General features: G+C 39.8%; 3 protein-coding genes, 1 long non-coding RNA gene and 1 other non-coding gene across 5 annotated transcripts; 3 read left to right on the top strand and 2 right to left on the bottom strand.

The window, feature by feature from the left end:
• Positions 1–1,938: 1,938 nt before the first annotated feature.
• On the top strand, positions 1,939–2,021 carry trnal-cag (transfer RNA leucine (anticodon CAG)). The gene has a single exon. It is a non-coding gene; the product is annotated as a tRNA-Leu (tRNA).
• A 2,244-nt stretch (positions 2,022–4,265) lies between these two features.
• Positions 4,266–14,029, top strand: shtn2 (shootin 2). The gene is given in 18 exon segments (XM_054601239.1): positions 4,266–4,394; positions 5,449–5,498; positions 5,880–5,940; positions 6,147–6,241; positions 6,648–6,831; positions 7,319–7,416; positions 7,615–7,696; positions 8,168–8,262; positions 10,626–10,772; positions 10,864–11,017; positions 11,414–11,481; positions 11,483–11,544; positions 11,701–11,759; positions 12,014–12,111; positions 12,270–12,290; positions 12,372–12,425; positions 12,521–12,656; positions 13,468–14,029. Coding segments are annotated over 18 exon segments (1,656 nt in total). The 5' UTR covers positions 4,266–4,360; the 3' UTR covers positions 13,626–14,029.
• Positions 10,989–14,704, bottom strand: LOC129093769 (uncharacterized). Its single transcript, XR_008531306.1, has 3 exons — positions 14,187–14,704; positions 13,447–13,553; positions 10,989–11,060 (listed from the first exon to the last, which is right to left on the bottom strand). It is a non-coding gene; the product is annotated as an uncharacterized LOC129093769 (long non-coding RNA).
• Positions 14,705–17,083: 2,379 nt separating this feature from the next.
• tex261 (testis expressed 261) lies at positions 17,084–22,640 on the top strand. Its single transcript, XM_054601659.1, has 6 exons — positions 17,084–17,272; positions 20,035–20,114; positions 20,222–20,375; positions 20,493–20,560; positions 20,656–20,758; positions 21,305–22,640. Exons 1-6 carry the CDS (start codon positions 17,203–17,205, stop codon positions 21,418–21,420), a joined length of 591 nt encoding a protein of 196 aa, XP_054457634.1. The 5' UTR covers positions 17,084–17,202; the 3' UTR covers positions 21,421–22,640.
• Positions 22,641–23,489: 849 nt separating this feature from the next.
• ankrd53 (ankyrin repeat domain 53) lies at positions 23,490–26,525 on the bottom strand. Its single transcript, XM_054601878.1, has 6 exons — positions 26,473–26,525; positions 26,172–26,265; positions 25,170–25,369; positions 24,636–24,800; positions 24,428–24,548; positions 23,490–24,059 (listed from the first exon to the last, which is right to left on the bottom strand). The coding sequence occupies exons 1-6, from the start codon at positions 26,523–26,525 to the stop codon at positions 23,490–23,492; spliced, it is 1,203 nt and encodes a 400-aa protein (XP_054457853.1).
• Positions 26,526–27,753: the final 1,228 nt, after the last annotated feature.

The raw sequence follows: 27,753 nt of genomic DNA, 5'->3' as shown, positions 1-27,753 counted from the left end.
CCATCAAGCGCTTATAAAGAAATCCTTGCTGGCTCCTGGCAGATGGTTAAAGGACAGTTTGGGGTCATTGAAAATGATATCCCTTCTGTTTCGAGGTTTGTTTGGACAAATTGTAATAGCTCGGACACGTTTAAAAAAAAAAAAAAAAGAAGATAGACAGGGGATAAAGTGTGGGATAGAAGGAGTGTGGATGGAGCCGGCGGTGGAGGCGGCCCCGTTTGCTTGCGTTTCCAGCGTACAGTGGAGTCACCAGGAGGCCAGCAGTGTCTGCGAGGCTCTTCTGTCATAGTGCATCACGTCTCCCCTCCTCAAAACACACTACATCCTCCCCTCTATGGATTCCCAGAAACACGGGATCCTGCCCGTCACCATTCTGCTTAAATAAAAACACCACACCATCCTCTTTTCCCCGCCTTTCTTGCACCGCCCCTCCCAAGGCCTCGTCTGATGCTTAAGGTTGCGACCTCTTGTTGACCCCAGCTTGGCCTTTGCAGGTTAGCTTCTCTGTCAGCTGCAGCTGTGGTGCTGCTAAAAGCCCGGATAATCCAATCACACAGTCATTAGTGCTGAGTACGCCAGAGCCGGAGCAGGTGAGCCTGTGTTTGTTTGTGTGGGTGTTTTTCTCTCTCTCTCTCTCTCTCTCATAATCTTTTACTAGATTTTCTGTTGTTGTTGCTCATTCTACACGTGCAGGTTTTAGCAGATAATCACAAGCCTCTCCTCTCTGTCACATGCCCAGAAACACATCAGATCAGTGACGTTGAAACACAAACAGTCCAGTTCTGCTGCTAGTATCAAACAACCAGATGCTGCTGTCGTGTCATAAACCTTAACCCGACGTTGCAGCTTCATTAAACCCCTGTTTGGTTGTGAAGCCACGCGGCCTGTGTGTGCATGCGGATGAGGGAGGCGTTGCCAGGTTTGAGATTTTCAGGTTGAAAGGCATGTGTGGAGTCTGAGCCAATCAGGGCGGAGATGTAAAGAAGATTGGCTGCTGGGGTGGGTTTTTTTTTGGTTTTTTTCTTATTTTATTTTTTTGAGACTGGTCTCCAGAGCTGCAGCAGAGTTTTGGAGGATGACTGTCACCGTCTCCATGAAGAAAAAACTTCATAGACCAATTAGATTTTTTAAAATAATTGATTTAGTAGGATGCTGCCTATGCCTTTTTTTTAAATTTGATTATTATTATTTATTCATGTCTGTCTGTCTGTTACCATCTAAACTTATAATAATGATTTTAGCCCCAATGCTACAGTAACACCTGCATATAACATTAAATAATCAATTGTATCACAGTATTCTGTTCATTTATTTCACCCTTAAATTCGATGCATGTGTCTTTTTATATTGTGTAGTGTTTCTCAAACATCAAAAGACAAGTAAAAAAAAATTAGATTAGATTTTTTTCTCCTAAACAGTGTCTGCAGTGCAAAAATAAACTGGAAAGTATTCCGATTCATTCCAACCCATAAAAAAAAACAATGACTATCCAGCTTGGACTCCTAGCAGTAAAACACACAGTAGTGCAGTATAATGCCCCTTTTTATTAATCTGTAACTTGATCAATAACACTGTCCTGCCGGTGAGCAATTAATACAAACTAAACCTCAAATAATTTTATTTTTAATTCTAGTGGAGACCCTAAAGTTTCAAAAGATACCACATTAGGTCAAGTAACATTTTTGTGGGAAAGTATATATAAAATGCTGGAGAACACATCTAAAATATTTTAATGCAGCAATATTAACATGGAGTTCTGGGTTTGGTTTCTGTTGTTTAAATACTTTTTCACCTTGAACTCCTTATGTTAGGGAACTGCAGCAGGTGTGTGACCTTCTTATATAGTCTATGTGTTTGACATGATAGGAAACGGGCTACTTTTAAATGGATACGTCCTTAGAGGAGGATAATTAAACATGTATTGATAATGTTTTTCATGTCAGGATGGCCGAGCGGTCTAAGGCGCTGCGTTCAGGTCGCAGTCTCCCCTGGAGGCGTGGGTTCGAATCCCACTTCTGACAGAAACCTTTTGAGACGCACCTCTTTGTAAACACATGTTTAATGTCTATCGATTGATTAAATAACTCTTCAGTGATCGCAGACACGCTGTCGACACGTTGTTGGTCAGTACGTGCAACTCTTCCGCATGTCATTAGAATGAGGATGTTGTTTTTCTATTCAAAGACTTTTATTTTGAAGAACTACGTTTAACCCTTGACCGTGACGTGTTTGTTGCAGCCTGAAAAAGACTTCTAAAAATAATAAGATATCAAACGAGCCTTCAACAAATGCAGCTTGTTGCTCACAGCTTCAAGCAAACTGTTCATTTATACATTACATTACATTACATTACAGTCATTTAGCAGACGCTTTTATCCAAAGCGTCTGCTAAATGACCACAATGACAACCAGGGAAGTATCCAGGATACATAAACCATTTGTTAATGTTCAGATAATGCTTATGAATGTATATATTTATATTTATATATATTCATATATTTTTTATTTATTTATTTATATTCATATATATTTTTTTTATTTATTTATATATATTTATATATAACTAATGTTACCAATAGTTTTAAATTATAGGGTTTGAACTCCCAACAGGGTGGTAAAAACTTCAGAAGCCCCCTAAACAATACTGAGGAAATGACCTCAGTGTTGGTCTCCATGACTACATTCAGGCTTATTTCACCCATTTACATTTTATTGGAGAAAATAATAATAAATTATATTGAAAACTTGTAAGTCATACCGTCATTACGTCATTACTACATAAAATACTACATTTCTCAATAGGATTTAAAAAAACAAAACAGTTTTAATGAGGAACTTTCTGACAATCCCGCCCGTTGCATGAAACACCAGACAACGGCTAATCTTAAGTGACAATTTCACCTTTATTAACATGGTGAAGAATCATTAGTAAAGGTCGGGGTGACAGGCTGGAGGAGGTTTTGGTGCTCAGGTGGTGCCTGTAAAGAGAGCAACACACTGAGAGAGAAAAGACTCATTAAATCACAAGGACGTCACTGGCCTGAAACCCAGCAGTATTTTATCCTTCAGCTTAGCAGGCGGCCCATGTGCATGTGGAAGGTTGATTTAAAGGCAAAAATCCAAATGAGGTCCTTTTGATTATTTTTGATAATAGATTTTTTTCAACAGGAATGATTTCAAATAGTTATTGTCACATGTTTGTGAATTTTAAATTGAGATTTATAAATTGCTATTCAAGGCCGCTATAAAACATCGGCATGTTTAAGCACAAAATGTGAATGTTTATTTTATCTTATTAAAATAAAGCCCAATGTGCACATTTATATTGATTCATGACTTGTTCCTTCATTACAATGAACATGGGCACTTTTATTAAAGGGTCAAACCCACATATACGGTCCAGTTGCTGTAAATACCTACTAAAGAGCCAAATGTGTGTTAATCCGCAGCATGAAATATTCCCTGACAAATGCATCATTTGCTTCTTTTTCAGTTATGTTTAATAAAAACAAGCCTGCCCTGATGACACTTATAGAATAACCTTATTCTTTAACATACTGTTCTCCATCTGACCTCCTGTTCTCCATCTGACCTCCATCTGCAGCACCAAAGCCTTCTAAATACACCGCTATCAGATAAATGTAAGTAGTACTCAACCCTTACCAAAGCCTCTGCAGAGTCGTAGAAATAAACTCCTGGAAGGCAGGTGAATAAATAAAACATTAAGTTGAAGTTTTTTTAAATTATTCATAGTGGAGGAATGTGTATCATCAGCATCGTCACTGTCAGCATCACCTCTTGAATTATGACCCAGAATTTGGTTTCCCATGGCAGGTCTGATTCAGAGGTCGTGAACTCTGAGCACGTATGCTAATAGAGGAATAAAAGCAGCTTTCGCCTTTGCTCCGGCTGCTTGAGTGACATTGATCTTGCAGTGGAGAGACAGTGCCGTCCCTTAGAGACCACATGCATGGACAGAGGCTACATTTTCCTCTTTTCACCGCATGAAAAAGGGGGGGAAAGTTCAAACACCCCGTCCTCTAACGTACTTGTAACATCAAAAGCAAATATTATTTATATTTATGTAGAAATGACATATTTTTAGTAATCAAACACTCATTTATTATGATTTAAATCCATATTAGACTGTAATGATTAAGATGGCCTTTTGGCTTTTTGAAAAAAGTTCCTCTTTTTTGAATTCGAGGCAGTGGGGGAGGGTTTAAGAAGTGATTCCCACTTCCTAAATTGTAAGCCGACTGCTGTTCAGACAGAAATCAGGTTTTTAGTTTGTGCATGAATGTGCAGCTTAATTTTTAGGTTTTTATGCTAAAAGCTTGAAAACTGTGCAGACAGCAGGATGTGGGAACAAATTGAGGACAGAGCAGCGGCAGGTAGGACTTGATAATGTGGATGTGAACTGGTGCTGAGATTTCATTTCAGTCACATGGTGATGTTTGAGGTTTCTATAAGAATTCACGGTATCGTAATAAATCATGTTATTTATTGTGAATTTAAGAAATAAGAAAGTGAGATTATCAAGGGATTTTTATTCTTGAATGGTGGATATTCAGTGTTTAAAAAAGTTTAAAATGACCTTTAATGAACAATAAAATGCTTTCATTGTGCAATTCAATAAAAGCTGGTTTTATATTTTTTTTAATAAATGGTCTTTCAGTAATTTTGGGGGATTATTTCAACAGACTCGCAATGCTTGAATAAAATAAGATACAATTTAAAGCTACAGCAGCAGCCGGTTAGCTTAGCTTAACATAAAGACTGGTGTAAATGTGCAGGACTCTTTCTTGGCCAGGCGGAGTGACTTTCAAAAAGTAGTCCCACACGTGACTTTCAAAAAGTAGTCCCACACGTAACCCCACCATAACCACAAACTGTCGTTTTCACACTTCAGTTTTAGAGCTCTGGTTTCATATTTAAGAAACTGATTAACTTTCTTACAGAGAGTATTGAGAAGATCATTACAACAACATCAGCTGGATTAGCTTAGCTTAGCACAAATACTGGAAACAGGGGGAAACAGCTAGCCTCGCATTTTCCAAATCCATATACTACTAGAAACCTCTAAAGCTCACTATTTAACACCTTAAATCTAATGTATTTAATCTGCACAAAAACAGTGGATAATATGTTAATATGATGTGGATTATGTTCTTGGTTGTTCTTGGTTGGATAAGTATGACAAAAAATCAGAGCTCTCAGTTTCTAGCAGGCAGAAAACTCTTGAGTCAGAGGCCACAGAAAGTGAAACGTGTTTTTATGATCCTTCTGTGATTTCACTTCCTGTATTTCTCTTGGCAACCTCCTGAGACGGCCTCTGTAGTTCCTCTTCCCGTCACACTGAAAGGATGTGAGGATCTTTTGGATTTTACGCCTTTTCCCGTCTCTGTTGCCTGTTGCCCTTTTGATAAGATGTCTTTTCCCCCACAGAGTCTGAAGAAGAAACGGGTCTATCTTCTGAAGATGAGGGAGACATTCAGGTATCACTGTTAGTGACAGGCAGAAAATGGATGAATAATTAATGCTTCTTTCTAATGTGCAATAGAGACAATCAACATGGGAGGAAATAATGAATATCCTGATGTTACCTTGCAGAAATATCTCTGATGTGATGTAAAAAAAAAAACTGAGATGTCACACATATTGACAGGCTTCCTTTGGTTAAAACAATCTTGCAGTTTTATTAGAGTAAATATATTATTTTGCCCTCACAGCTCACATATGTTACGTACAAAAATAAAATGCAGACTTAAGAAAACAAATGCAACTTTGGTGCCTCAAGCGTCTTATGATCCAAAAAATTGTTGTCATCTCTTTCTCTGGTTTTGCTTTATGTACGTTTGTTCATGTTTTATTGTAAGTGTGAGATCCTGGAAATTCAGAGGGATGAAGCCAATCAGAGACTGTCTGAACTGGAGGAAGGTGAGAATCATGTCATTTTATTTTCTTTACCTGCTTGTCCTCATTCAGGACCATTAAGGGGTCGTGGAGAATATCCCAGGATGCATCACACTCTTAATTCACATCTGTAGGCAATATAACATTAAAAAAAAGTGTCTGGTTGATTCTGTGCAATTTAATTCAGATGTCTCCTCACTCTATAAAAGCTTGTCTCCTTTTATTTTCAGTCTCCAATCAGCTCCTGAAAGAGATAAATGTTCTGGAGATGCAGTTCCAGATTGAGCGCTCCTGCAGGGAGAGTGCTGAGTCGCTGGCTGTCAAAGTACGTCTTCTTACTGTTGCTACCTTTCTTTCCTATGTCCTTTGCTGCCCCCTTTCCCCCCTATTTCCTTTCCTTCATGCTTCCTTTTCATTCCTTTACTTTCCTGTCGTTACCTTTGGTTTTCTCTTTTATGATCTTTTATTTACTTCTTCTACTTTCCTATGCCCTTTTGTTTTCTTTTGTGTCGTCTCCTTTCCTTCCCTTCCCTATGTTTTCTTTTCATTCCTTTACTTCCTTTCTTTTTCCTCTTCGGACAATGGAAAGAGGCCGAAATAATAAGCAGCTTCACGTATTGTACGTTAAATGATCAAACTATTTTTTAACCCTTTTCATTTTCTTACCAGTGGATTAAAATAAAAAATAACACAAACCTCCAGTCCCCTCCATCGTCTCCTCTGTTGCCTAGGTGACCAAAGAGAACAAAGTGCTGAAGAGGGCGAGCCAGATGCTGATGCCGCTCATCCCCGAGCTGCCTGAAGACTTGGCTGACGTGACCTTTGACCCAGAGACCGAATCCGCGGTTAACGGTGATGAGGTAGACAATTTCGGCGAAGAAACGCTGCTGATGGAGAATCAAGCTAAGATCGCAGGTTAGACAACACTGGTGATGTGAATTCACCAAAATTAGAAGTCAAACTGGGATAACTGGCATTTTTTTTGACTGCCTTTTAAACCAGATAGCCAAATATTACCAATAATAAGCAGCAATAAACAAGAGTTTCCTGTTGTTCCCCAAAACCAGCCTGATATATTAAACATTTCCAGCTCAGCCAATTAGTGGAAGAACTAAGCTTATTAATACATTTATTTATTATGAAATCACTTGTTGACATGCTTTGGTGTAACTTTTACTTAAGGATTTTTTTCACAGTGTAATGTGTAATGCATAATCAGTTTAGTATCATGGGCCAGCAAAACTCAGATTAGGGATATGGATTTTTTTTTTTAATTCAATGCTTTGTGTGTGTGTGTCTGTGTGTGTGTGTGTGTGTGTGTGTGTGTGTGTGTGTGTGTGTGTGTGTGTGTGTGTGTGTGTGTGTGTGTGTGTGTGTGTGTGTGTGTGTCTGTGTGTGTCAGAGCTGCAGGCGTCAGTGGACGGTCTGTTGGCTGAGAAGCTGCAGCTGGAGCAACAAGTGGAGGATTTGACCAAAGAGCAGGTCCAACTAAGAGAGCAGGTACATCATGTGTGTGTGTGTGTGTGTGTGTGTGTGTGTGTGTGTGTGTGTGTGTGTGTGTGTGTGTGTGTGTGTGTGTGTGTGTGTGTGTGTGTGTGTGTGTGTGTGTGTGTGTGTGTGTGTGTGTGTGTGTGTGTGTGTGTGTGTGTGTGTGTGTGTGTGTACCTGGCGTCTTATCCCTAACTTTTTTCCTCTCAGCTTGCTCTGGAGGTCGAGGAGAAAGAGGCCATCCTGAGGAAAATGAGCAAACAGAACAAGTCCATCAATAAAATCAAACGCGGTGAGTCCTCAATCAATCTCTAAAATGTAAATAATAGTGGAAATGGCCTTTCTTTTATCCCCATCTTTTGATTGGTCCAACCTTCATTCCTAAAGGGTCATTCAGCCTAATCACACTTGGTTCTATCTGCTGCAGGTTTTGAGATAACTGTCTCTGCTGCCACCCAACACAATGTTTGTGTTTGGAATGTAATTGTGACTGTAATGCAGAGTTTTATATGACAGATAAAAGCAAATCCTCATAATTGAGAGACTTGAATGAGCGAATAAATCGCATTTTTGCTTCTTAAATGACTTTACGCGATTAATTGGGTGTCACATTTGATTCATTTTCCTTCAGATTGACTAATTTATTAAGCAATGAATCATTTCAGTGCATTTCATTTTCATCTTTTAATTAAAAACACCATGAATGCCATCGAAAATAACTCTAATTTTGTTTGTGTGTGTGTTTGTGTGTGTGCATGCACAGTCTCCCAGCTTGTCACAGAGGAGTTCACAGAAATGTCTCAGAAGCTGGAGCTGGAGCAGGGCCTCCGGCAGCACGCTGAAGTCTTCGCCCACCAGGTGTGAGCGCGTTGCATGCCTCTGTGTGTGTGTGTGTGTGTGTGTGTGTGTGTGTGTGTGTGTGTGTGTGTGTGTTTTCTGCTATGGACATAACATTTTGTCGTACATTCACACCTATAGATACTGAGGGTGACAGGTCGTGCCACATGAAGGGAACACGAGTGTTAGAGTGTTGACCTTCGGGCCGCAATGGCGAAACAGACGGATATTCGGACAGGGAGGGAAGATGGAGACACACACACACACACACACACACACACACACACACACACACACACACACACACACACACACACACACACACACACACACACACACACACACACACACACACACACCTCCACTGTCAGATGATGTGGCGGGACAGGAGAAGAGGTCTCCATTCTCTGTTTTCACACCGATGACACTTTGGTCACATCCAGGCTCTCTGTGCGAGGCAAAGCGTTCACACACATACGAGACAAAAGAAGACACACACTTGTACACAAGCTCTAAAAACACCAATTCACTTAAAATCCAAATACCCAAACACACACACACACACACACACACACACACACACACACACACACACACACACACACACACACACACACACACACACACACACACTCACAGCACAGTTCTCTGCTGCCCCAGCTGCTCCTATAATGAAGGCCCTTTCTTTCAAAAAACATCTCTCTGTTCCCTTCCCTTCCCATTTAGCCCCTCCCTTCCCCGTAATTAGCGGTCATCACCGCCGCTGGAGGAGAATAGTGGTCTTTAAGCGCAACCTGCCTTTGCCTGACACCTTTATATTTTTGCCCGAGCATATAGCAATTGTCGCCTTTTGTGCGCAGCGTCCTCCATTTACCGGACAGGCTCACAATGGGGCCGCCTCACAGGGGTCCTTACCTGTGAAAAGGACCCCCAACTGCTCACACAATCCCCCCTCCTCCTTTACGCTCAATTCATGTTAAAAGACCCCCCCTTGTGCTGAATGCCTCTTGTATGCACTACTATTTGTCTGTTTTCATGTGTTTTGAAAACACCAACCATTCACACCTCTCCTCTGTGATGTGTGGTGGTATAATGACGCAGGGCCTCAAAACAGGAAACAATTTAGAGGGTTTTTTTTTCTTCTGTGTGTGTGTCTGTGTGTGTGTGTGTGGGTGCGTCTTTATCTCTTTGTGTAGCCGCGTCTGGTTGTGTCTATGAAATAATTGTGCTAATTGCTGTGTGAAAATTGCTCTCTGCTGAGGGGGAGAACCCGAGATGAGAGCGGTGTATTTTTGCAGCATGGAGCCTCGTGCTGCCGTGAGCTGAAACAGAGCTCACTAAACCCGCTTCAGTCTGTCCTCGCTGTAAAAACACGGTGATGAATATACCACTTTTTCCTCACACTTCCTGTTCTCTGATCGCGGACCTGCTCTCATAAAGTGTCCATACGACAGGGAATCCAAAATGATTATAATACATTGAGATCCCTTCCTCCTTTTTGTATTGACACAATTACAATTACGCACAAAATATTAGTCAGTAGATTCAAAATCTGCCTGTTTCTGGCAAAAAAATAATAATTAAAACAGGAAACTTCTTATATTTGTCACGTTTTCATGCGCATCACTTATGGTCGGCCTTCTATTTATTACTAGACCGCTGGTATTTAATACCTTGCTTTCTGTATTCAGAGGCTAGAAAAAGCTCTTGAGCTACTTTAATGTCCACTTTTTTATATGTTTTAAATTGTGTGTTTGTGTTAAGTTGTGGCAGTATGTCTGTCTCAATGTGCATGGGAGACCAAAATAGTTCCCCATTATAGAATAATAACGTCATCTAATCCAATCTGACTGATCAATACCCACATGATTATCTGTATCTACATTAAAAACATCACATGAGCTCTTGCCAAAGAACAAAATGTTTATTTACATCACTCTGGTAATTTATTAGCTATAAATTAACGATACCTGTTGCATTTATCTGTCACACCGTACAAGAAAGAATCAAATTTCCTAAGTGAATCAAAGCGAAGCTTGACATTTCTTAATTTTGCTTACAAGCCACTTTACATAATTTGAGGAAAAGGTCTGCTTTGTCTCACAGCCTAATCATCCCGTCTGCATTGTTTTCTATTCTCCAATGCAGCTGATGAGTAAGTCATTGTTCGGACACACACTGGTCTGAAAACACTCTGCATTGTGACAACCTCCTGGGGGAGAGAATTAACAACCAGCCGTTCAGATCTCACTTTTTGAGAGTTTTCCCCTCTAATTGTGGCTCATTGTTCATTAATGGATTTATTTTTCCAATATGCGTAGAAGCAGATAACCATAAAGATGTGGTCAGGATGTCAGAAGCTGAATTTGGTTTTGGTTTGTCAGATGTTGGTGCAGCAGAAGACGTCCCACAGCGAGAGCAGGCCGCCGACGCAGAGCTCGGACACCGGCCTGAAGCTGCAGGAGGCGCTGGAGCAGATCTCCATCATCAGCTCAGCCCTGTGTGATATCCAACGCTACTACCAGGACCAGGTCTGTGTGGATGGAGACGAAACCCACAGCGAGATGATCAATTCATGTTCTCCATCGTGACCCCTGTTTCTTTTTCACCCTGTGTCTTCAGGTCAAACAGAGTCAGAGCGCTGTGGAGGAGAGCGCCGTCCTCCCTGAGCTGCAGAACCTGAGAGAACAGCTGGAGAAGAGCGAGGAGGAGAGGAAGGCCTTGGAGACGCAGCTGTCTGAAGCTAACGGCTCTGTCACACAGCTCCGAGAGGAAGGTAGTTGGGGAAACAATTTCTTAGCAAACAAGCTAAATGGTTTCTGCAAAAAAAAGGGTCAAAAGCAATGGCTGCAATGTTGAAGCCAAAGTGGAAGCTGCTTCTGATAATGTGTGTTACTGATCACTGTTCAAAAGAAGATATTAAAGCTTAATTGGAGGCATGATTCAGAAGTGGTGGCCATCTCGCTGTACAGATTTGGATTTCTTGACTCATATCTATGCTTCAATACATCCTTCTATGAATGACGTCACAGACACTTGTTTCTACTAAAATCCCTGTCTCAATAAACTTGAGTCTTTCTCCTTGAATGAGCAGGTGTTTAATGTAAAATGGATCAATATCATTTTGTATTTAGTGGGTGAATGCTCTCTTACTGACGATCTTTCTTTGTAGTGAAACAGCTACAAGAAACACTGAGCAGGGAGGAAGAACCAGAGGAGAAAGCCTCTTCTTCCTCCTCCTCCTCCTCCCCCTCCTCCTCCTCCTCCTCCTCCTCTTCCTCCACTACCCACCGCTGTCACCAAGTATGTTTAATTAAAGCCAGTCGGTTTTATATACTGTATCAGAGGCTTTTTACACCCTAATGACTGTGTGTTTTATAATTTATGAATTGTAAAACACCATTTCACCGTGTATGACAATGGGACCTCCTCTCTCTCTCTTTCTCTCTCTGTGCCAAGTTCACTTGATTTCCTAAGAAGCAGGAGAAAAGAAAGAGCCACTAAAGCTGATCAAGATAGTGAGTCACTCTTCAATTCAATTGCAACAATGTCACAAAACACACCTTTCAACCTGAAGCCAAAATTTATCCTGAATTTATAATTCATCCTGGATTCTTTGTGATTTTTGTGGATTTTTTTTCCTGGTTTCTCAAAACACAATACTTTGCTTTAACTTGATTTTAATACAAATAAGATGCATTATGTACTCTACAACAATGAGCTATTAGTCCTAAAACGGTTTTAAATATGTTTTCCATCTCTAATCTTTCAGAAGCAGCGCCGTTGTTGGACATGAAGACGAAAGCGGTGGATGAAATGATGGAGAGAATAAAGAGAGGCATCATCCTGAGGCCCATGAAGAGAACACAGGTAGACAAATTGTATTTGCAAATACTTTAAAACATTCCCCATTTAATGTAATGTGTGTTTGCATTTTGGGCTTTAAAAGGAACATCAAAACTTGTAGAGAACAAAACCTAAAGTAATAAATGAAAAACTCTGATAACTTTCAACTTCTCTTTTCACAGGAGGGTGACAGCTCATGGAAGGTCAGTTATCTTCACACCCGTTTACTCCTTTTTGTTTTTTATTATATAGCAGTTCCATAATATTCCCAAATCTTCTTGCAGGACCAAAGGAGTGAAAACAGAAGATCTGCTATCGTGGAGTTGAAAGGAATGCTGGTAATGTACTTTAACTCACATGAAGGCAAAACACTTGAGTGACAAATGGCAACTGAAGCGTATTGAAGCACATTTTTTACTTTTCCACACACCAGGACAACATGAAATGTCAGCAGCTCCGCAGAGTGCCATCCAGACGGGGCCACGGCCGAAATATTGGGGAGGCAGAGCTGCTGCAGGTTCTCCAGAGGAGGAGGAGAGCGATGGGGGAGAACCAGGACCAGACACGGGGTACGCTGTCATATCACTCCTCTACTGTTACGTTTACGCTGGTGTCTCTTTGTTCTTTATTTCTGTTAAAGGGGTTTAGGTTAATATTTGATTGTCTAGTTTCTTGTGTGTCCATGTGATCAGTCTGTTTAGGGCCAGAGTTCATCACAGATAGCTGCTCTAGTAAACTAAGGGCCTAAATCCCCTTTTGACTGTTTTTGAACCCAGTGAGAAGCAGCAACATATGTTTCTTAATACTAAAGCTTTTAATGAGGTTCAAAATGAAGATCTGAATCGAAAAAAGACAGATTGTAGTCTTTGACATCATATTTTGATTCAAAGGGCAGCATATAATGCAAAACAGACGATTTAACAGCAAGTAAGTGGATGCTCCCAAATGTTGGAGTGTTCCTTTAGTACTATGAAGTCACTAGTAGGGAAAGACACTGTTGTGAAAGGCCTACCATCACCTGTCTTCTTTTTTTCATTGATTTACAATTTTTTAAATGTTTCATGCTTAATTTTTGAATTGCATTAGTATTTAAGAATGCTATTTTTATATAGTTTTGTCCCTCAACCATGCACTGTGATATATGACTTTTAAAAGAGTCATGCACATGCGCTTTAATGTATTAAAAAGGAAAGATAAAGAGTGAAAAGTAACCATCAGATCACTTCCATGCGTAACATTTGATCTGCACGCAAAGAGTATTTTTTGCCTCTGAAATATTTATTATCAGAACAAAGTGCTTTATCATTTCATTCGGTCAGCTGCATCGAACAGTTCTCATTGTCTGGATTTGTGCCTAACCTGATGCAATCTCTTGGTCAGACCCTCAGCCGGCTCCACAGTGTGTCCCAGCAGCAGGAGATGCTCCCTGGGCAGGCGAGAGCGGCAGTGCCCCGGTGCTCCGGAGGCTGAAACAGAACAGAGAGAAGAGAGACTCTCGCATCAGAGCGTCAACACTGATCATCAGCCATGAAAAGTGAGAGCAGTTACAGGAAGAAATGTGCATCACTGCAGTCATTCCTTCTTTGTTTTATTTGTCAGTTATCTCCTGAAGGCCTCTTTTATTTTGACCTCAAAAGAACCAATTGTGTCCTTGCAGATGTTTTAAGTTAATACATGAATGCATTGCTTTTGTTATCATTCACAATAAAATGCCAGTTGATCTTTGCCTTTATGGAAATGTTAAAATAAAGACTTGAGTTGTGATAAAAAATAATGTCAGAAATCAGCTCTTAGTGTTTGTTTTATCCTCCTGGGAGAACCAAACGGGAGGACATAAAACATAAAATCCCACATTCAGGGTTAATAAAAACGATGGAAATGCCATTTAACCCAGGTTTGCATCAAATAGTACTTGTTGCGTGTCAAAGGAAATGAAACCCATTCAGCCGTGTTTAATGTCCAACATCGTTCTTTTTGGGTGCCTGGGTTTCAGCTGATCTAAGTGCATGTTACAGGTTTTTTATCATGCAACAGAATATAAATGAAAAATAGCCTGAGCCATAAAAGAAACACTATATTATATGAATACTCATACCCACTTCTCTCCCGAGGTGTCGGTCTCTTAAAGCTCCAGCCAGCAGAAGGATGGAGGCTGCCATTTATTTCGGCACATTAAAGCTCTCACACCCAGAGCCCAGAGGTGTCGTTGAGATAAGAGCCTCAGGTGATCTGGACGCTTCGCCATAAAAGTATCTTTAAATGCAGCAGGTCGCCTTTTGTTTTCTCACCTCCACACAGATACTGTATATATGTGTGCATGCATGCATGAATGAATATATACACCACACCCTCACACCACATCTATCTATCTATCTGCCCCTTTTTTAAAAGCATTTGAAAAGAAGAAATTACTCTCACCTTTGGCTCCGACACCATTTTAGTGTCTTCACACTGTTTCACATTATATATTTACTTTATTTAGCTCATTTTACTAGAGGGCCTGCCTTTTCACTCTCCTGCATACATGTTTTATTGTTTTCCTCCTCAGTCTCAAAGGTGTTAGCTTTTTGGACTGCGGTAATGTATTCTGTCCCCTCAGTGTTATTGAAGCAATCGCATGAAAGCTGTGTGTGTGTGTGTGTGTGTGTGTGTGTGTGTGTGTGTGTGTGTGTGTGTGTGTGTGTGTGTGTGTGTGTGTGTGTGTGTGTGTGTGTGTGTGTGTGTGTGTGTGTGTGTGTGTGTGTATGTCTGTCTGTGTGTGTGTGAGAAAAGAAGCAGGAGTTAGAGACATACAGGTAATGAAAGCGAGACAGGAGGTTCTGAAACTGATACTCCATATGCAAAGATACTGACACAAAAATAAAGGGCGTGTTAACGAGAAATTATCATTATAGTGTGTGAACTTTGGCATTAACACCCAAACTGTGCATCTTTAAAGTTTGCACTCTAAAGTCTTTATTGTAAAATAGTGGCCTTACAGTTTGTATCACAGGTTAATGAACAGAAGAAAGGAAGCATGTTTGTGTATCTTTATATATATATTATATTATATATAACCTTTTTTAAAAGTACAATTCCTGAAACAAATGTGACCTTATTTAGGGCCCAGAGAAACCAGCTTATTTCATGAATAAAGACAGAGATGTGGCAAATGTATAGACATACATCAAATTTGTGTTGTTGTCACTATGATTTGGATAGTGCAAAACACTTAACTTGGCCTTTTCAGGCAAAAGTGTAATTCCTTTCATTCAATGTCTTGGTTAGCCTACAGCACAAGTAAATTGCGGAAATGAAACAGCTTTGTACACCACTGTGACACAACAATATTTATGTAAAATGCTTGTTTGCCTGAAATAAATGTATATGCGAGACATTGAAGGAGGGACAACAGTCAACGTTTGACATACTGTGATCATTTATTTCCAGCGCACTCAGACCGTGCATCTCATGAATAAGGAGAGAAAGAGGATAAGCTTTTCATCAAGATGTGTATAAAGGTAAACTGTAAATATAGCATAGTAAATGTAGGTATTTAGAGTGTATTTCTTAGGTACCTTATACAGTTAATTGCCACACTACTGCACTTCTCCTCCAACCACAGGTGACGCTACAACCAAAACATACCTTTCTCCATTATAGTGTGTGAACTTTGGCATTAACACCCAAACTGTGCATCTTTAAAGTTTGCACTCTAAAGTATTTACTGTGAAAAAAAAGGTCTTATAGTACGTCTCACAGGTTAATGAACAGAAGAAAGGAAGCATGTTTGTGTATCTTTATATATATATATATATATATATATATATATATATATATATATATATATATATATATATATATATACTGTATACTTACAACCTTTTCCAAAGGTACAATTCCTGACACAAATGTGACCTTATTTAAGGCCCAGAGAAACTAGCTTACTTCATGAATAAAGACAGAGATGTGGCAAGTGTATAGACATACATCAAATTTGTGTTGTTGAGACTATGATTTGGACGTTTTTTTACACAGCGAGTGCAAAACACTTAACTCGGCCTTTCCAGGCAAAAGTGTAATTCCTTTCATTCAATGTCTTGGTTAGCCTACAGCATAAGTAAGAAATGCGGAAATGAAACATCTATTTCCTTATCATTGTAACCCAACAATATTTATGTAAAATGCTTGTTTGTCTGAATTCTGGCCCACGTTTTTGCAAAAAAATGATATGCAAGACATTTTAGATTAGATTAGACTAGATCAGATTCAACTTTATTGTCATTGCACAGAGTACAAGTACTAGTACTACGAAATGCAGTTTTAGCATCTAACCAGAAGTGCAAAAGAAGCAGTAAAGGTGCAGTGAAATGTGCTGGATAAATAACAGTATAAATAACAGATAAATAATAATAAAAAAAAGAACATCTATTTCCTTATCATTGTAACCAAACAATATTTATGTAAAATGCTTGTTTGTCTGAATTCTGGACCCACGTTTTTGCAAAAAAAATGATATGCAAGACATTTTAGATTAGATTAGACTAGATTAGAGTCAACTTTATTGTCATTGCACAGAGTACAAGTACTAGTACAACGAAAAGCATCTAACCAGAAGTGCAAAAGAAGCAGTAAAGGTGCAGTGAAATGTGCTGCAAATTTCCCCGCTGCGGGACTAATAAAGGATTATCTTATCTTATCTTAAATAACAGTATAAATAACAGATAAATAATAATTAAAAAAAGAACATCTATTTCCTTATCATTGTAACCCAACAATATTATATATTTATATATATATATATTATTATTATTATATTACTTTATTATATAAAGGTAAACTGTAAATATAACATAGTAAATGTTTTCATTTAGAGTGTATTTCTTAGGCGCCTTATACAGTTAATTGCCACACTACTGCACTTCCCCTCCAAACCACAGGTGGCGCTGCAACCAAAATCAAGCCCTTCTCCTCCTCCAGGCCCGGCCCGGCCCTTCTTCTCTCCCCTCCTCAGCCGGCACTGAAGCACCTTTGACCGGAGCGCTACATGGTGCACCAGCGCTAGTTAGCAGCCAGCTAGCTGTTTTTTCTGTATCATTTCCCCCAGCTGTACGTGTCGTGTTCATATGAAGAGAGATGTGGTTTATTTATGCACTCAGCTGGCTGTCGCTGGTCATCCAGATATCCTTCGTCACTCTAGCGATAGGTAAGTGCATGCTGGGAAATCCCTGCTACTTGGCTAATGCTAGCGGATGTAGCATGTTTTGCTAGCTAGCTATCCTGCACAGGAAAGCAACGAAAACAACATGCTATTGTTTCCCTTTTTTTCAAACACGACAACGTGACGTGTTTTCAGACTGTGCAGCATTAAGTGAAAGTACTAAATGTGTTATGGTTTAAGGTTGACGTCACTTTATTTTAAGTAGTTTTATTGAGACGCTCCTGCAGTGTTTGCTAGTTCTTAGCTAGCATGTAGCTTGTAGCATGTAGCATCAGTCCTCTTATCCATTCAGACTGACTCAGGTTAAGTGAGGTGTTTGGTCATGATGTCTGGTGGTCAGTTAGACTTAAATAAAATGAAAGTGTTTATAGGAAAAAGAGGTAAGAGTTAGCTTTTATCAGCTAGCTCATTTAGCTAACATTAGCCTGAGGAGGCATTTTCGTTTGTTTACTTTACAGAATCTCAGTCAGCAGGTGAGTAGACCGGCTCACTGAGATTGTTGCTGCTTAACATGCCTGTTACAGGAAGTGCCAGCTGTATGTTTGAGTTTGCTCCATAAACAGTGTTTGTAGGAGCCACGTTGTCAGCTATTTACCTGGCCACGTGTCACCTGCTGAGCTGTCAGTCACACCCAGAGTACCTGACAGCTCTCTGTTTACTCTGTGCATGAGTCAGACAAAGGGGCAAGACATGTCCATGTTTGTTTCATGTTAGATTCAATGTCTAATAAGGCAAACTGGACTTATCTGCATAAATTAAACATTTACTGAGGCTTTATGGGTCGGTTACTGCATGAATTTGCTTTATTTTTTTTACCTACAGCTTCACATTACATTTACATTACAGTCATTGAGCAGACGCTTTTATCCAAAGCGACTTACAATAAGTGTATTCAACATAGGTATTCAAGAGAACTACTAGTCACCAGAAGTCATAAGTGCATCTCCTTTCTTAAACAAGCATCTAAGAGCATAAACCAGAGCAAAAGTACAGAAACAAACTAATATGAATACAATAAGTGCAACAAACTAATACGAATACAATAAGTGCAACAAACTAATACGAATACAATAAGTGCAACAAACTAATACGAATACATTAAGTGCAACAAACTAATACGAATACAATAAGTGCAACAAACTAATATGAATACAATAAGCGCAACAAACTAATACAAATAGAATAAGTGCAACAAACTAATACGAATACAGCTTCACATTAGTCTATGCAAAGAGCATCTGTTTAATTCAAACTTATTCACATTAATACAGCGCATTTGGCTTGTCTGAAAATGACATCCTCTCAAGCGTTTAATCAATGGATTACCAGCATTTATTACTTCATTATCACTGAATAGAAGTTATCTAATTAACCTTTCATCAACATAATGTCTTATAACTCCAAAGTCTGCTCTAATCTGTTTATCTTTTATACATTATGTATTAATAAAGACATATGATTATATAATCCTTTTGTAAAATATCCATTATAACAAGGGGGGTGTTTTATTACCAATGACTGCCTGATTTAGTAGATTTCCTTCTGGCAGTTTATTGCCACTCATAAGCTGCTTAATAACATTGCAACAATGTGACACTGTTATCAAAACTAGGGGAAAGAGCACGTGCGTAACCCGTGAGTGCCTTACTTGGTTAAGTCAGTATCATCAAGCTGTATCACTCCACCTCTTATCAACAGATAAGTAAATAACAATTAAAAACACACCCTTCAAGTCTGCTTTTAACCTCTAACCATATATTTATATATTTCTCCCTATTTTAGCTCCTTGGAAAAGTGTCTTTTCCTACATTAAATATAGAACTATTATTACTAAGAATAGGAAATGGCATCACATGCTGGCAGTGTTCTTATCCGCCTTTCTCTCTGATAAATCCAGCAAGCAGCGATGATTAAAAACAAAATTGTCCAATTTCTTGTTTTCCAATCCTGAGAGGAGGAACAAAGTTTAAGGCAATTACCCATCTGCTAGCAGACAAATATGAAGTTCAAAAAGAGCAAGGCAGTTTGCTGTCGCTTTTCTTCTCCGTCTTTTTCTTTCGACTCAATCTTTTGGAAAGGGCAGATTGACTTTGCGTGACGAAGCGCTCAGATTCTCCCATGAGCCTCTGCTCTGTGAGCTGTCACCTTCTCCGCCCCTGGCATACATGTTGTGACGTACAGTCTTTTTGGCTGTTTGTACTTCGTTCCACATGGGCTCAGTAAATGTGGGTCATGTCTGTGCTGCCGATGTGATTTTATTAATTCACTCGACTGAACTGATATCATTCAGCCTGTCTTTCTTGCTTTGCCTTCACTGTGTACTAGAGCAAGATATTGGATCTCAGTATCTTCTTTTTTTTTGTCTTAAGCATCAAGAAAAGAAAACGTTGGCCTTGAATCTCTGGTCTGATTCACACTGTTCTTTACTTATTCTTTGATCTCTACCAAAAGATTTGTAGAAAGGTGTGTTAATATTCCTCAAAGCATGGTATTGAAATAGTTTTCTGTTGGTGTCATTTGTAGTAACCACAAAACAATGTCAGGCATATTCTAAAATTGAAAATTGTCTGAACCACACTGCTGAAATTCACAAATCACCTTTATTTTTTAAGAAACCTAAACATTTGTTGATTTCCATCAAAATGTACCAGTGTCTGTAAAAGTGTTGATTTGACAAAGAATGCCGTCTCTGTTTTTGCTGTTTTTCCTGTTTGGTCACTCATCACTTTCATTTTGTCCTCACCCAGCTGCTGGCCTGTACTACCTGGCAGAACTAATAGAAGAATACACAGTAGCCACCAGTCGAATAATAAAGTACATGATAATGGTGAGTAAACGGATATACTCTGATGTCGTTTTCTTTATGCAATTGTTTTGAAGAACATACTGTAGTAAAATATGTAGTTAACAACGCAGTGATTTGTTCGTATCCAGTTCTCGACAGGTGTGCTGGCAAGCCTCTATCTCTTTGAAGGTTTCCCAATGTTGATGGTGGGACTCGGCCTCTTCACCAACTTGGTGTACTTCGGCCTCCTGCAGACGTTCCCTTACATTCTGCTGAGCTCCCCAAACTTCATCCTCTCCTGTGGTTAGTATAAAACACATAATCCATAAGTGACATGTTCGTAAATGCCTTTTTTTTTTTTTTTTTTCTTGTCCTGTTTTACTTTTTCCCCAACATTGTATCTTTTCCTTCACTCCCCAGTGTTGGTGGTGGTGAACCATTATATGGCCTTCCAGTACTTTGCACAGGAGTATTATCCATTTTCAGAGGTAATTTTCATCTCAGATTTATGATACTATATTCTGCTTGAAAGATTTTTTTTGCCATTATAATTTCTCATAAACTTCTCCCATTTGGCATCAAGGTGCTGGCGTACTTCACCATCTGCCTGTGGGTGATCCCCTTCGGCTTCTTTGTGTCACTGTCAGCGGGGGAAAATGTGCTTCCGTCCACCATGCAGCAAGGAGGTGAGCTTTTTTTTGTGTCTATTCAGCTGTAAGTTGTTTTTGATTGGCGCATTGGTAACAGTTGAGGTTTTAGTTGGTTGCATGTCTATTTCTTAAAGGAATCAAGGAAATATTTTTATCCCTTATGCTTATTAAAAAACATCCCCATAACATATTGTATAATGTCAAAAGTACATTATTAAAGGAATATTATGTATTTCCTTTCAAATGAACATGTGAAGTTCAGCAGATGTTGAAATACTAGCCTCATGGCTAATATTAGCCCGGCTAATACTAGCCTCATGGCTAATATTAGCCCGGTTAGCTTGGTCGGTATAGCATGAGACGTTGTGGATTAAAGCCCCATGTTGGGCGCAGTACTCCTTTTTCACTGCCAGCCTGAGACCCCAGTACAGTTTATTTGATATTTATCTTAAGCACAAATAATATATAAATTTATTTATACTTACTGCCAGTCTTTCCTTCTTTGGATACTTTTTTTGATATATTTCCTGCCTTTCAGAAAAAAAACAAGAGTATAACTCCCTTTTCCTTTCCTTTTTTTAGATGATGTGGTGTCTAATTACTTCACCAAGGGCAAGAGGGGGAAGAGGTCTGGGATCCTCCTCGTGTTCTCTTTCCTCAAGGAGGCAGTGCTGCCCAGCCGACAGAAAATGTACTGAGGAGCTCAGACTTTGGGAGGGGGTGTGTGTGTGAGTTATAGTAAGTGTTGGAGATCAAGGGGAAGCAGGAAGGACTTTGGACATTTGTTTCTGGATGGGACTAAAACGAAACAGTGGCCAAAGTGGAAGAAGAGCAGATAAAGAGGACGGACCAATGAGCAGAACGGAGCTTACTGCTGGACGAGTCCACGAGTTTACACAGGGCCACCTTCGTCTCTCTTTGTTTTTCTGTCTGTCTGTACTGACTGTGAACATCCGCTACTAGAGACCTCTTTGTAGGGATCTTACCCGCAGCGCAATGCTTTACCATCGTCACGTTGGACTCCTCCATTTTTTTTTTTTTTTTTTTTTTTTTTAAACTTTGGTATTAAAATACGTATGTCCAAGGTTGACCACCTTCTACTTGTACGTTTTGACTCTGGCTGATAAATAATTATCAATTTTCTTTAGGGGGGATGATATCTGCTGTCATTAAGACGACATGCGACTAGTGAAGACTTTATGTCTCCCCAGATAAAGAAGGTTACAGACCACAGACTTTAAATGAGAGATTGCAGTCTGACCTTAAGTTTTAATGAATCCGCTTCAGATCGATGGAGACATCCTGTTTTAATTACAAGATGTGACATGATAAAAAAAACTCTCTTCCCTGTCCTATCACGTACATAAAAAGGGTTTAAAAAGTGCACTGTGAAAGGATTACTTTTTATGATTGAAACGCCGTTAAATTTAAGTGATCTACAATGGATATCTCCCAGTCTGGATCATTTACATTTGTCCAAACAAATGATCCATTATGTTGAGACTTTAGTTTTCTTGTCTTTCATCTAAGGAGTTATTAATCACCAGCGCTGTAGTCAGACACCTGGCTGGACTGTTTTTAAAAAATGAACTGTAATAACAAACTGACTTTTGTACATAGATCGTTGAGTTAACCCCACATTGGACGACTAAAAAAAAAAAAAAAAAAAACACTTGTGAAGATCGAACCTGTGCAATGACTCTTTTCGCTTTTCGTGTTTCGGGGACAAAAGCTGCTCAAAGTGATTTGACGAAAGTGCTATTAAAGAGGCCGAAAAATCTTTTTACCAATTACGGAGTGCAGTTCTTTGTAGGCTGGTATGCACACACATGTTTAATAAAATATTTTGTTGAAATAACTGTCAGATTTAAATGGTTCTTTTCACAGGTTGGTGTTCAAGGAAATAAAGGCAATAATAGATGGACTGATCCTCGTCATTTCCAATTAAATCAGTTTAATTCACCCATTCAATGTTAAATTTCAGTTGCAGTGCGATGGATTTTTTTTTCTTCTGTCGTCTCACCCTGAACTCAACTCCGTCAAAGATGTGTGTGTGTGGGTGTCTGTGTGCTAGACAGCGCTAGTTGGATGGCATTATGTTATCCAAGTCCCATGTGGCTGGGTCACTGTGCGTGCACCAGGTTGAGGCTAGTGTGCACTTTGACCCCCGCTGAGGTGTGAAGTAAAGGAACAAAGACAAAACCCCGACACCCACACACGCTCACACACACACACACACCTTAAAGCTGACAGGCCACAGCTCGCAGTCACAACAATGCTGTTGACAAGCCCTCACCTGGATCCCCGAGTCGGTTCCCTCGGGGGACCAGTGAAAGTGCAGGGATACATCTGAGACAGGTGACCCAGTTCACCGAGGTTTTCTCACCTCTCACTCACCCCTCGGTTTACCCCGCTTTTGGAGGCGCAGCGTCTGGATCGTGTGGCATTTTTAATTTTGTCACTTTGAGCTGAAGTCATGGTGCGGCGTAATATTTTTGTTAAGCGAAGGGCTGCTGTTATGCACTGAGGACACTGCTAGCTGTTTTACAAAAATAGAACTGGGGAATTACAACACATTTCTATAAAGAATTCTATAGAAAATATATAGAAATTCTTAAAATGGTTTCTTGTTCTTTCTTCCTCCCACAAAGTTTGGATCTAAAAAATATATGAAATATTTCAACAGCAGAGTTTTAATACTTTTCTTGAACACATCTACTAAATTCATTCATTCTTTTTGGAACTCCTCCATTACAGGGTGTGATGATCAGTAGTGTCCGGGCTCCAGCACTTCAGCCAGGTGCATGGCCACCTCCGTCCAGGGGGAGGTGCTCCGCCCCTGGGGGTATCCTCTGTGCTGGACCTCCACGATGTTCTCTGGTTCAAAGTACCGAGGGGAGGCGATCCTGGAAGGGAAGGCTCTGGGGAACAACACCCTCTCGAGGACATCCAGAGGCACGTCAGGGGCGGAGCGACGCCTGCTGTCCCACTCGGTTGTGTACTGAGGCCGCATACTGCTGCTGCTGTCCTTCCAAACCGTGACTTTGTCCCGGAGGTCCGGCTCTCTGAGGGGTTTATCCGGCTGGATGCCCATGAAGATGGTCCAGGGTCTGGAGGATGAGGCTGGAGGTAGCTTAGTGGATGTGCTCTTGTCCTTCAGAAGATCTCCCGTCTGATGCGTCAATGGCCGCTTGGCATGTTTTGGATGAGAAAGGTTCTGATCTGACTGGAGGCACTGGGTGTGGTACTGACTCACCAACACTGTCGGGGAGAAATCCTTTTGGAGCGGAAAACCTTTTTTGATCGCCCAATCTGCCATATTTTCATCTACAAAAGGCTGAAAATGGACAAGCAGAGAGTGCGATTAGTTCCTTATACAGTATATTTTAGAAATATGCTCAATATGTCATTATAACATGACAAGAGAACCAAAAATACTCACTCAAAAGAAATTGATGCTAGAATGTTTGAATCTAAAATTTAGTGGGATTCAAGATTCTTACACTAGCTGAAAAATGTAACCTGAACATTGATCAATTGTTCAAGAATACATTTTTATAGTTAATTAGGTAACGTTTGATAAACAGAAAACCCAAAAAACGATGATATTTGTGAATGTTTCTCTGATTCTGTCACAGGTTGGGGTTCATTTATGCGTTACCCCTTAATGTTGGATGATTTGATTTCCACAACATACAAACTAACCTTTTTTTTGAGAGTGTTCAGTTTGACCATATCCACGAGATCATTGTAAAAAGTTTTAACCAGCTTCCTCTCCTGCATTTCTTTGTTCTTCTCTCTTTGCCACATGCAGTTTTTCAGAAACCTACACAAAAACACAAGAAGAGTTACCATTTTAAACAGCTTTCCAGAACTTACATTTTTGTGTAAATTGCCTCTTTTAGCTCGTTACCTTGCCACCTTCCTGCGGCACCAGATGCGGGCCAAATCCAGAGGAGTGTGCCCCATGCTGTCCTGGGCCAACACATCTGCTCCGGCCTGGGTGAGGGTCTCGGTGCAGTCCAGGAGGCCTTCGGAGGCGGCCAGGTGCAGCGGGGTCGTCCCAGAATCTGTGGTGCTGGTAATAACAGAAAAAAAATATTTGAAAAACTCTGTTCTCTCAGCTTGTTGCCGTTATCATCATCACCACCACCATTTCTTTTGTCATCATAATTATCATCATTGCCATCATTATCACTTGCAATAGCAGCTATAAACTTTCACCATCATCTCATTGTAATCATAGTTTTACTTTTGCACTTTGCAGTGTTTTTTATTGTAAGTTTCTCTTTCATAACGCTTTACTTTGATGATTGAATAAGCATGCAACAGCTGAGTGCCACAGGATGCAGCTGACATAAGTTATAAATGAGCCCAAAATAGAAAATACAGCTCCCTAAAGTGAAAACATGCACAAAGCAATTATTCACAAAAATAGGGCCCTTACACGTTGACGTAGGCCCCGTGCTCCAGCAGGTAGGCGAGGCAGGAGCAGGTGTTGGGTGAGCTCCGGGACGACAGGACCATGTGAAGAGGCCGGCGACCCTGGAGATCGCTGCTATCGATCCATTCCGGCCTGGACTCTACAAGGAGCTGAACCGTAGCCAGCTGGCCGTAAAGGCAGGCCATATGAAGCTCTGACAGACCCTGGAGGGTGAAAAAACACAAGTTATGCATGCAGTTATGCACGCTTTCTTAATGGCATGGCATAACTAAAAGTAGTGGGGCCATCACATCTGTGTGTTTCCTGCTATGACCTCAATAATAGGTGCACATGTGGAAATGAAGTACATTTATTTATCTTCTGTTCAGGTTCATTTTTATCACGGGCAATTTATTTGATTTATTTTCAATTTGTGTGCGCTTTTAATGAAACATTTTTGAGGGAAATATTGATAGGCCAACAATTTCGTTACTCGCCACTTTCAAAACTGCACTTAAATCTCATCTATTTAAATCTGCTTTCACCCTGTGATGATAGTTATGGGTTTTTTTCTTCTTGTTTTGTTTATTACTGTTATAATGTCATCTCTCATCTCCCTTGTTTGCATTGTTATTTATTTTATTGTTTCTGTCTTAACCATGTAAAGTGCATTTGAGTACCTTTTAATGTGCTATACAAATAAAATGCATTATTATTGTTATTCTTTCTTTGAAAGCAGTACAAGGCAACTTTTAAATATTAAGGTTTACCCCTGTTTATTTAATTGAATTTTTATGAACCCCACAATAGTAAAATCCCATTCAGGCACACAGGATAACAAATCAATAAACAAATCAATACTCTTCTTCTGACTCTTGTACTCGACTTTTGATTTCTGACTTTTTTTTTTACCTTTATTTGTGTACACATATTAGAATGGGCTACTTTAAACTTCCAATACACTCCCTTCTGTACTATACCATCCACAGTGAATCTGTCACCATACTGTAATGTTAATAAACCCACCTGTCTGTTCACACTATCATCCAGCTTCTCTGGGCTCCCAGCAGCCACAGCTGGAAACATGCGCCCGTCCGGGGGAGAGCCGTGGGTCAGTGTCCTGCAAAATGAAACCACACAGACAAAACGGTGTAAATGCTATTAAAACAGAAGATAAATGAAATCTTACCTGCACCAGCACAGGACAATAACAAAAATGCCCTTATATATCAAACTTAAGCGCTTAAACCAATGAACAATAGCTTCATTACTGTATAAATGTTTAGATTTAGGCTGTGAGCACAGAAAAACTATCACCATTATTTACCCATTTTTACATCTTCCACGTCTCCGTTTTCCAGATTTGTTGACAGGTTCCATGTTTGCCGTGGAAACATGGTAACCAGGAAACGGACCCTGATTTACCACAACTCTCAGCTCACATGTGTAAAGACAGTGTACATGATGCACTACTTATAGCCTCAGACTGTGTAAAAGCCCGTTTTAATCAAACAAGCATAACTTGTCCTAATCCTATTTTATTTGTGGTGGGTTTTTTTAATTCGGTACTGTCATTCATAAATTAATATAATTATGGATTAATGCATGATATAAAAAAAACAGCAATGTTTCCTGCTTTTTATTCATCATTATCCCACAATTTACATTCAGAGGCTGAGGAGTGGGCTGCGTGTCAAAGCGGGGGAAAACAACAATGCGCATGCCCAAAGCTGATTGCTTGTTGCCACGCTGTAATTTGATTGGCTGTTAACTAGTCTGTTGTCTTCATTAGTTGGTAAATAAGTTTGTTTTTTTGCTTCACATGTGTGACTACCAGGTAAAATTGGATTAAGCAAACGTTGCACAAATTGATGGTGTATACTTAGCAGCAAGTTGAGGAGAACAGGTATGTGTTAAGCTGAATTCTCACCTGTGTTAATCTTTGAAACGTGAAATAGCGTTTCATTTAATATTGTGTTATTTTCAGATTTTTGCACATGTCCAAAAAGTTGTTGCCCCACAATTATTCCACCTAAATACGTCACTAAAAAAGCCTGGATAGCACTCTCATAGGGACTTTCCACCAGCATATTTAGTATCATATACAGTAAACAAAAGCTGATATTTTCGTTTGTATCTGATAAGAAAAGCAAATTAATGAAAGTGACATTATGTCATTCTTATTTTTCTTGGTTCTGTGACTGTTGAGTCATGATTGAGCACTTCCAATACTGCTTATTTGGCATCGACAAACAGTAATTTGAATTTTAAGTGTGTTTAAAAGTAGTGACCTTCTTTCTTTTTTTTTAACCTCACTTTAAACAAATTTAGCAAACAGGGGCTGCAGGTGTTCAAATGAAAATGTGGGCTAAAACTAAGAAACTGCAGGGACAGGTAACTTATGTAAGGGTTTTTTGAGCATCCACACATGTGTCATAGATACAGCCTTCATTAGCATGCACTTGTTGGCTGTTATGTACGGCATATTCAAAAACACCTGTTGGGGCTGAGTTAATGTAATGGCTTGTGACAGATGCAGGCAGACGAGTGGCTGCAGGCACGACAGACATGGATACTTCCGCCCTCCCATGTAGAGTCCACAGCTCCC

Source organism: Anoplopoma fimbria, chromosome 7, assembly GCF_027596085.1.
Source record: "Anoplopoma fimbria isolate UVic2021 breed Golden Eagle Sablefish chromosome 7, Afim_UVic_2022, whole genome shotgun sequence".
Classification (NCBI taxonomy): Eukaryota; Metazoa; Chordata; class Actinopteri; order Perciformes; family Anoplopomatidae; genus Anoplopoma; species Anoplopoma fimbria.
Note: the sequence above shows the minus strand (reverse complement) of the source record. Positions and strands in the feature narration are given on the sequence as shown.

Coding starts and splice junctions, on each gene's coding strand:
- tex261 (XM_054601659.1), top strand. CDS start 17,203: ATGTGGTTTATTTATGCACTCAGCTGGCTGTCGCTGGTCATCCAGATA. Junction 20,115..20,221: donor TAATAAAGTACATGATAATG/GTGAGTAAACGG, acceptor GTTCGTATCCAG/TTCTCGACAGGTGTGCTGGC. Junction 20,561..20,655: donor AGTATTATCCATTTTCAGAG/GTAATTTTCATC, acceptor TTTGGCATCAAG/GTGCTGGCGTACTTCACCAT.
- ankrd53 (XM_054601878.1), bottom strand. CDS start 26,525: ATGGAACCTGTCAACAAATCTGGAAAACGGAGACGTGGAAGATGTAAA. Junction 26,266..26,472: donor CGTGGAAGATGTAAAAATGG/GTAAATAATGGT, acceptor TTCATTTTGCAG/GACACTGACCCACGGCTCTC. Junction 25,370..26,171: donor ATGATAGTGTGAACAGACAG/GTGGGTTTATTA, acceptor TTCACCCTCCAG/GGTCTGTCAGAGCTTCATAT.